Source organism: Pelmatolapia mariae, linkage group LG15, assembly GCF_036321145.2.
Source record: "Pelmatolapia mariae isolate MD_Pm_ZW linkage group LG15, Pm_UMD_F_2, whole genome shotgun sequence".
Lineage (NCBI taxonomy): Eukaryota > Metazoa > Chordata > Actinopteri > Cichliformes > Cichlidae > Pelmatolapia > Pelmatolapia mariae.
In genome coordinates this window covers 2,465,738-2,476,049 of record NC_086240.1, presented here as the reverse complement: position 1 = coordinate 2,476,049, position 10,312 = coordinate 2,465,738, and the positions used below count along the sequence as shown (strand labels likewise).

At 41.4% G+C, this 10,312-nt stretch overlaps 1 protein-coding gene across 2 annotated transcripts in view; it reads right to left on the bottom strand.

Moving 5' to 3' along the window:
* Positions 1-3,049: 3,049 nt before the first annotated feature.
* The window catches only part of LOC134643884 (centrosomal protein of 128 kDa-like), a 45,241-nt gene continuing 37,978 nt past the window's right edge, over positions 3,050-10,312 (bottom strand). For both annotated transcript variants that reach the window (XM_063496547.1, XM_063496549.1), the window contains exons 22-25: positions 8,832-8,909; positions 7,081-7,194; positions 4,948-5,056; positions 3,050-4,239 (exon numbers count right to left, since the gene is read on the bottom strand). In XM_063496547.1, coding sequence (XP_063352617.1) covers positions 4,166-4,239; positions 4,948-5,056; positions 7,081-7,194; positions 8,832-8,909 — 375 coding nt within the window. In that variant the 3' untranslated portion in view covers positions 3,050-4,165. The remainder of the gene's footprint in view (positions 4,240-4,947; positions 5,057-7,080; positions 7,195-8,831; positions 8,910-10,312) is intronic.

The window sequence follows — 10,312 nt, the reverse complement described above, 5'->3', positions numbered from 1 at the left end:
TCCTCCAGATGCTGCTTCATAAAACATTTTGGCAGACTGGACACATAATTGCCCGCACTGTTTGAAACATTTTGTTTCCTCCACTTCTGTGTTATTAAGTCTAACGAAATCTTTTCTTTCCCCTCCACTTTCACTGTGACGTTTGGGTAAGGTGGTATTAGAAGTGCAGTGTGTACAAAATGCCAAAACACACTTTTTTATGTAGAGGAAAAAGAAAGAAGCACTTAGCTGTCAATTATTTTTCTTCTCTTAAATATTACAGGCTGCTGCACAAAAGACACCAGCAGGAGCTTTTAAAACAGGGGTTTGAGTTAGACAGCTGCTGAACACAGAGCTGGTGTGTATGTCTGTTTGCACATTTTTAAAGTACCACCAGAAATTCTGAACTCACTACCAAGCGGTTTCATACATAGTAGAGAGATGCTCATTTTACATTGTGGGCCACATACAGCCGACTTTGATGTGAAGTGGCCTGAACCCGATCTGGTAGACTGTCCTTAATTATAGGTTCTAAAGTTTTCATTAATTCACAGAATATATTCTTTTACTTTTTTGTAGTATGGATGGCAATGGGCTGATAAGAGGTAAAACTTACGAAAATACAGTTCAAAGTTCTAAATCTGTGCACTACCTCACATTGGATTGGAGTCTTTGCCGGGCCAGGCAGCACCAGACAAGCCCTAAAACTGAACATGCAAAGACAGGCAGGGCAAATTTCATCCTTCCATCTGTGATATAACACTAAGTAACAATGAGATATTTCAAATCGACTTTGTAAAGAAAGGTAAAAGCTTAGTGAGACCCCTTTAACCTCATTTAAACTTAGCTGGTTAAAACAGTCGGCTCTATTCATCTTCCACACTCTTTAATCCTCACCTCCTTCATTTGTCTATTATTTGCTGTTGGCACACACACATTTGATAATTTGTCTAATCCTCATTTCTCCCATGCAAACATTTCCAATTTTGCTAATGATGAAATGATAATGAGATGGGCGTACCCATGCATAAAGAGAGCAGCGGTGCAGTCATCAGCTGCTGCTAACTAACATTAATTCCCTGACTTGCGTGGCTTGACAGGCCAGAGTGAAACACTGAAATCTGCACAAGCTGGTGGGGAAGCAGGCTTCAAAACAACACCTGCTGTCTGCACTTCATTAGGAGGTGAAAGAGGCATCGGCCCCGTGACACTGCTGTACAATCAGAGTGGGCTGAGGGTTTCATCAATCAGCAGAGCTTTATTTGTGTAGCATCAGTCATGCTCAAGTTAATGCGGCTCAAAGCGCTCGGCTGCTGCTATTACGACCAAAAAGATGAAACGGGGAAAAAGAAAAACAATCAAATAGTATAAATGAGTGAATGAAATAATACAACAACTATAAACTGAATGCAATCAGAGGTCGAGTCATAGAGGCTGGTTTTCAGTCACGTTCAGCATCCCAACGCGCTCAGGTAAAGTTTGGGGTCATATCAGATAACAATACGGTGGCCCTGAGAGGCCAAACGGACTGCAACAAACACCAGCAATAAGAAAAACGCTGCAAAAGCACTCAAAACACAACGGAAATAGGAAAAACGACAACGGAAATAGGAAAAAACACACGGGACGTGTTTCTGGGGACACAATAACCCGACGGACCAGTTGCAGGAACCAAAATATGCTAAGAATTTCGCTGGGAGACACTTAAAATAAGCGGAGGATCTGTCGGTTTTGTGAGGAAAGATGAGAGGTGTGTTAGCCTAAACATTAGCCTAAAAATCCGTCATCAGTATTATATGAATCATGATAAAACACGCCTACCAAGTTTTGGGTTCCTGCAACTGGTCCGTCGGGTTATTGTCTCCCCAGAAACACTTCCCTTGTGTTTTTTCCTATTTCCGTTGTGTTTTGTGTGCTTTTGCCGCGTTTTTATTATTGCTGGTGTTTTCTTAAGTTGCAGTCCGTTTGGCCTCTCAGGGCCACCGTATAATAAGCTCAGGAGTTTCAGTGTTTTGGGAAAGTGGAGTTACCAAACAAAAGTAAACGAATGAATGAATAAAATTTAGCATGTGATACCAATGAACAAGAAATCAACTTGATGTCATTTTTCCAGCCACAAACTGTATATAAAAGATGGAAACAGATTCCAGGACTGAAAGTTAAGCCTGTATTCTTGGCTCCTGCAAAAAGAAGTCATACTGTGTAGCAGTGAATAGGGAAACATTCCTGCAGGTCTCATGTCTGCACATTGCTGATGAGTTCATTGTTCTCAGCATGACACTTCACAAACCAACGCTGACGTTGCAGTGGCTACCCCACTCTGTTATACTGTGGTTGTAGCTAAGGGTTGGTTTTGTATTTTCTAATTAGTTGTTTTTATTTCATTTTGACTTTTTGTTTTTTAATTCGGTTTAATTTCAGTTAGTACAAGTATTACAATATAAACACAGTAAACTATAACAACCTTGTTTAGAACTCCCTTTTTTCTTCTCAACCTGTGGTTTACTTTAAAGTTTCAGTATTTTGTCACAGGTCAGAGGCCGGGTACAGCCTGTTGCAGGGCTAATACAGAGAGGTGAACAACCATTTGTACTCTCATTCACACCTAGGGCCAGTTTGGAATCACCAGCTAACCTGACACCACTAGCTGCACACCTTTGGACTGGAGGAAGAAGCCAGAGTTCCCAGACAGAGCTCAGACAGCCACACAAGGAACAAGCAAACTCCACAGAGAAAAGCCGTGGCGAGCCGGTAGATTCAAACTCATGACCTTCTTCCTGTGAGGCAGTAACCGCCACATCACCATGCTGCCTTATCCTAAATATACAGGCAGGGTAAAGGCTGTTTGTAAGTGGGCACATCAATAGATTACAGTGCTTTCCTTCTTAAGTTTCAACGTCTTCTGTTAAGGCCTTCTTACCCACCGTCTTATTCATACTACACTGTATGATTAATGTTAAATGTTTACTCTGATCATTTCCAGCTTTTTCTGCATTTCTCATAAAGTTACAGCTGTCACTGCAACAGAAAACACACACATGTTAATAGCCAGTGTTTTATTAAGGCTGAGAGGAATAAATGACATAATACAGGCAGATAATGACAGAAGTGTGACAGGCCGATAAAAAATGTCTTTTGTATTTGCAATGTTTTATCAAATCAGTAGTGATGAAAAAAAAATTTAACAGTATTTAATGTATTCACTTATATACGGAGGAATCTTTGACCTTTGCATCAGTTTGAGCTTCCCTGATCTGCCAGAATCCAGTGACATCTGGTTTTATGCTGTACACAACCCAACCCGTGCAAAACACAGAAAGTCCAAACAAAGATTATGTAAACATTTTTTAATATTCACGCACCGGGGACTGTATTTCTGCCTTAACAGCCGAGCAGTAAATTAAAAGGACGTTCCTCTCGTGTGTGGCTTTAGGTTGTCCCTCTGAAGGATTTCAGCTGAAAGCAAAAGATACCGCTGGGAGTAGCTGGAGTCTCTCAGCTGCTGCAAAGCAAACACTTCAGTCTGAAATGAAGGGGACATCAAGTGTGCATAGAGGACTAGACATTTAGCTCCATGCAGATTTATTCATAGTGCATACACTTCCTTCATATTTCATGAAAAAAATAACCATCTAACTGTGCTCGTTTCCTTCTTTCTTACAAATATAAATACTGCAGTATACAAAACATAGAAAGAGTTTCTCATTCATCAAGAGTTGGATGGAAACTCACACACAAAAAGATTTGTCACATTGCGCTAGTTTTAAAAAACTGCATATTGTTCAGAAGGCACTGCGAGTTCATTTATGGAGTTTGTCTTTTAGCAGAAACACATGATGATAAGAGCAGAACGTAGACATTTAACCATATCTAGAACAAGACAAGAACATGGAACAGTGAAACCATTTTGCTTTGAAATACATTCATGATTATAAATAACAGTTAAACTCTTTACAGCGTGCAGATATTTAGCTCATGTTTTAAAGTGTTTCTTAAAGTTTCGCTCTAATAAAATGTCACAGTCTCGGTCCCGAGCACATTCGCCGACTGCCTGGCTGAGGTAGTCGTGGAGGATTAGCGTCGACTGCAAGGCCTCTCACTACGTTTCGCTCTGGATGAGCACCAGGCAGGTAGAGTCGGTGTGTGTGTGTTTGTAGAGATAGATAAAGGTTTGCTAAAGGTTGAACTAATCTGCGAGAGGTTTGGCCCCGTCGACTCTGGAGTTGTCCAGGTCTGAAGTGGTCAGGCGTTTGAGAGGCGCTGTGGCAGAGGAGGAAAGAAAGGATACACAGTTACAGTCCCGCTTCATTTACTAACCAATCACAGCGCGACATTTGTGAACAAGACATTTCTCACTAACAAGGCGCATAAAATATGATTTGCACTACCTGCTACAGCCGTGGAAGTCGCGACTATGTGTGGTAATTACTCTGTATATTAACACCAGTGTTAAACAGCCATGGACATGTTTTGGCCTCCATAAATCTCGGCGGTAAAATGGACACAAAGCCACAGAAAGTACGCTCCTCTCGCGCTGAGCCAAATATTTGTAAGCGGCTTAGGAAAGTGCTACAAGTGATTTTGGCTGGGAGCCACTGGCAGTGATACAGGCAGACTCATTTCCAGAGCACTGATGGAAAGTTTCAGCGCCGGCTGCTATGTTTACATACTAAATGAAAGCGAGACTGTGCCCTGAATGTAACATGGTGAAATTTGGGTTATTGGTGAGCGTTATACTGAAATGAATGCAGATCAGAAACACTGAAACATCCTTTTCACTACAGTCTGGATGCAGTTATTTAGAAAAATAAGAATACTTTGAGAATAATTTTACAAGTGAAATTATTTTCTTCCAAAATACTGCCATACTGTATATTTTCAAATGATCAGCAATACAGAGATGCAGGAAATACACGACTCCCATCAAACCATAGAACAGAAAGGCTGTCAGAGCTGCTCCGTACTCACACAGTGTGTCAGATCTCAGCGAGCTGCTAAGGAACGTGCTGGAGCCTTTGATAGTGGAAGAAAGAGCAGCCAGTTTGAGGCTCCTGGAAGTGGCATCCAACTTCTCGTGCTGGAAGAGGAGGACATCGTAACGGGAATGTAGGCTACACACCAGATTTACAAAAAACAAAACCAAACACACACAACAGCTCTTTGGGTGGAAGGGGAAAGAAACCTTCAAGAGATTTATAGTCGTAGTGAGCCTGAGGATGGCATCGGTGCATACACTCTGCTGTCAGGTTATGATACATCTGGATAAAGATAATCTAATGCAGCCGTCCTGCTATAAATCCAGCCTCCGTGAAGGTGATAAACTCCAGTTTTTATTGAAACTGTCTTAGAAAGATGTCGAATCAGCTGTATGGTTGTTTTGGAATCTACGGTCTGTGCTGCCGATGCATTTCTATTACTTTATTCAGCCCTTTACATCACTGAGCCTCAGACGGCAGTTTGCTGATCTGCAGTGTTCGTGATGTGAAGATGCAAAAAGCCGGTGAACTGAACAAACGGACGATCCATCAAGAAGCTGGTGAGACATTATGAGTGTGCTTAATTTAACAATAATGTAAAATTTCCTTTACGCCATGCAATGATCAACATGGACAGTGAAGTGTGCTGTGCAGGATTCTTAGATTATAGCTCAAATAAACCATCTGAGTGAGTTTGGGCTCACGGAAGGGAACAAGGCAGAAAAATGCACCACACTAAAGGAAAGGGGCTGCTGTCTGGGTCCCCAAAATACCTGTATGCATATCAAAAATGCTCGACAAAATGATTTACATAAGCAATCTCAGTCTTTCCAGTAAGTATACGCCAAAAAGTCATAACATTAAAACCTGGCCACCTACTTGATCACTCCTGCAGACAAGAGACCACCCCACCTGCACCGCCTCAAGGCACCGACGCACAGAGGGCTTCCCTCCATCATTTTGCAAAAAGAAAAATTGCTCAGAAACAGCTCGAGTAATACAAATCAGAGTCTTAGGCATACCAGCATCTACTGGAACAAACCTGATCCACAAAACATCCCAGCCCGAAAGATCCGCTGCCAACGTCCCAGTGCCAGACACCACAACATGTTTAGGAGGCAGGAGGAAAGGTCCCACAGTATAAAGCAGGTGTTTTTAATGTTGTGGCTGAATGCTGTGTACCTGTGCTGCCACACTTGCAAGTTTACAGGTCTCCAAAAACGCTGGGTAAAGTGTGCAGGTTTGAAAAAATCCCTTAATATTCTGTGGTTCTTTTGCAAGGTCCACAAAGGTGCAGCGGCTGCTTAAAGTATGACACGGAGCGCTTGTTGTCTTTTATCCTCAGGATATGGATCACTAACTTTCCAGATGTCCTACGAGGCCAGAGCAGCGACGGACCAAAGAGATAATCTGAGCAGAAAAGTCCGAGAGCCTCAGCTAAACGTGATGTGGAAGCTGTTTGTAAGCACTGCTGCCTCTGTTTAAGATGGAAGTCTTATAAAGACATTTCATCCATCCTTTTTCCTTAAACAAACCCCGAGTGGGCAGCAGCTATTAAGCTAATGCAATCGCTACTTATCACTCAACGCGGGAGTCATTTGGCAAACCAATGGGGTAATCTGGCAGATTAAAGCCATTTAAAAAGTGACTGTATGGCTGTTTAGGGGAGGCTGTAAACTGCTGATGGCAATCAGCTGTCAACAACGATGTCTTGACGACTCCCTCGGCTGCTTTATAACAGAGAGGATGACAGTAGCAATTAACAGTGAGTGGCAAATTCAAGTTGGGGTTTTGTTTTGTTTTGGGTTTTTTTGGGGGGGGGGGGTACATTAGTGGCACCCCCAGAGCCTGTCCCGCTCTGTCCATCCATGCTATGTTACCACTGTGCGAATTTATTCATTTATTCATACGAGCTGCAAATGAGGTGCAGTGCACACACCGGCATCTGTGTGGGTGAGCCAGACTCATAACCGACTCTCAAAGTCAGGCTATCCTTATCCAAACAGCTGCTGTTTGAACAAAGCGCCGCAATTAGTGACTGAAATAGAAAAAGTGTAGGTTGTTGTTTTAAAGTATCGTCTCTTGCTAGGCATCAAGGTACTGCAACCGTGTGTGTCTATCATACTCTGTACTCTTGGATCCTGCGTTTGGACTCATCCAGCTGGTGCTGCAGGTCCCAGACGATCTTTTTGTATTTGGCGTAGCGCTCCTCTACCACCTCCCTCTGCTGCTGTGAGTCCTGAACACACAAGACAGAGGCTGTGTCATCAGACTGTGCGACTATTTCTAAACAGGCAGAAAAGGAAAGAAGCCCAAGAATCTAAACAATCTTTAACAGTTTTTCTGTCTTTCTTTTTGGGTTAATTAGTCAGAGAAGAACTGAATAAATAGTAGTGGTGTCAAAGTGCACAAGCTAAACTTTGGAATTCAGGAGTGCTTCCTATAACAGTAAATTAGAGCCTGGCAGTCCATTACGCTCACACACAAGTGTTGCAGGACTCAGCAAACTACACAATACCTGGATGTGACAGCACTACACATAGGTGGGCGTGGTTGTGAAACAAGACAAATATTTAGTTATTTAAGGTTTAGTTAGAGCTCTGGACTTATCAAATAGATTTACACTGACTACTGATCAGCAATGAGAATAACAGAAAGAATTTAACATGTAGATTACCTCCCTATAAATAATAAAAGCCCAAATAAGCACGAGCATACTTGCCCTTAAAAACAAAAAGAAAAATCAATAAAATAACCATTAATTATTTAGCTAAAATCTAGTATAACGCACACTGGTATTGGTGTGCATGGAGTCAACATGAGATAACAGGCTCTGTGTCTCTGCCAGGTTAGACTGAGTCACTCACACAGATGCAGTTAAGCTGTTGTTATGCTGGTGAGTGAAGCACTGAGGAGAAGCAACCTGCTGAGGCTCAATTCTTCATTTACTTACTGAAGTCTTTTTCTGCTCTCTCTGCTTTCGGCACAGTCTGACCCGAAACCAACGGCCCCGTCTCCATTGGGCTGACTCACAGTTTGGTGCTCGTTTTTAGCTTCATATGGATGTAATCCTGCTCTTTGTACTGGTTTCAATTTATTTTTACAATATTAAAGTTTTTCTTAAAAATTTAGTTAGCTTCATTTGTTTGAGACATTGTTCTGGACATCACATCACCACTGCCCCAATTGGTTCCTTTGGCAGTCCTGGTTTTTGCTTGTTTTGTGTATTAGCAAACAGATTAGCAACAGCTAAGCTTATCTTAGACAGCTGAGCAAAAGAATAAAATACTTTTAGGCCTCTGACAATAAACTTATCAGTGATGATTCTGCTGAGTCATGCTGCTTCATGATGCGGAGCTTTAACCATGGAAGATGCAATTAATCACATCTGCCCAGTGCTGAGCCTCCTTCGGCTGTTTTAATGCTTCACTGTATGTGTCAGGAACTGACAAAGGACTAAGAGGACCTTCGCTGATAAACATCTGTCATTATATTGAAAATGATGATCAGGCCATTTAGGTTAGTGCTAGAGTTTGACAATAGGGAGATGCAGACAGAACCTTTTCATGTGATTTTGTGGCATTTTGACTGTCTTGCTGCAGCAGCTTAATGAGGGAATCCTCCTTATGCTACGATGATTGAAAGTTTAACTGGCTCTTGTGTTTTGTCCATTACGTTTGCCTGCTAATCAGTTGTGCAGTGGTAAAGTTAGTAAAGCATTAATTCCATGGTTTTGCAATTAATAATCCATAATTATAGGATTTAATCCTCTTATATGTGACTACTCAGAGCTAATTGTGCAGTTACTCGGTTAATTTTTGTGCGTTCATTAACAGTCAAATAAAAGAAGTAATCTAGATTTTATGTGATCCCCACCTCCAAATCTTTGAAGTTCTCCATAAGAAGCTGTTTTCCTGGAATAGACTCCAAATGATCCAGGGCTACTCTTGTATTCTTAAAAAAAAGAAGAAAACACACACACACACACACACACACAAACAAAAACAAGAATATTTAACAAATGTAAATGGAAGATACTGAAAGCTGTCAGAACTGAAAACAGCATCTGTGTTTTTAACATCATAACTACAAGTTATCCAAGTGATCCCGACGCAGATGTCAGTAAATCCAATAACACAACGAGGAACCCCAGAAATCATAAACACGTAGACACACATGCTACAAGACCAAAACAACACGTGGAGATTTAATGATTAATAATATTGGGGCCACTTCCCAATTCCATTAATTGCCGCTCCTTTTCCCTCGCCACTTTTTCCTCGTTCGTCAGCACTTCCCACTTACAACCAACAAAAAAGATCAAAGAACAACAGCGAGGAAGGAACAGTCGATGAAATAAGAGTGAAATGAGACGTCGCGCCGAGTCGAGGTTCATCATAAACGATAATCACTGATGAAGGTTGCACAGCTGGATGAGACGTTCGTGGGTTTAACTGCTCTGCAGAGTCGACTGACGCCTTTGTATTTGCACACATAATGGATGTACTGCCTAAACAACAAGGGTCCGTGGCTGATACTGTTAGCAGCACATTTATGTATTATTTATACCCTCCCACATGACAGCACTGAATGTGGAGTAGCAGACACTGCATACACAATTAACCTGAATTCTGACTGTGCACACATCAGTCCAAAGTTATTTTGTAAATGCATTTATGATCCAGATACCAGATCCATAATGGACTTCAAAATAAAAGTTTCAACACATTTCAAGGTGAAAGTATGAGCAAAAATATGATGTTTTTCTGTACTTGACCACATACGCCCCAAAAAGAGCCGACACGTGGCAGACAGCATGAAAAAAACTCCATATAGCTTTGGAATAATTCAACAATAATGTATCTACATCCTGAACAACGTGTGACGCCTAACAGCAAATCTTTGCACAACGTGTGGAGCTGAGCTGTGTGCCAAATTCTACATGAAATGATGCTTTCTACCAAATTTATTGGCAACAAAAACAAAAGCACAGTGGCATTAAAAATATTTGAAGGTTCAGAGTATGAAGGTGAAGGTATGAAATCAAATGTCCCTCCATGGCACACAGCGTTTCCTCTGCCTTTGGTGCGTATGTAACCAGCGTATGTAGCCAGCTACAAACTTCGTCCTTCCTGGGCACTGTACTCAAATATGGTGGAGGAAACTGCAAACCCTCTCATATGTGTTTTTAATAGATTCATTTTAAGTTTCTGAGATGAAATCAGTTTGTTAGAAGTTGTAATTACACACAATTTTATGTATATTTATGAGTACAGTAACCTTCTTTTTCCTGTAAAATAACCTCAAAAAGTTACTGACTGTACCTTTAAGCTCCTCTCACAACATCTCTCTTCTGT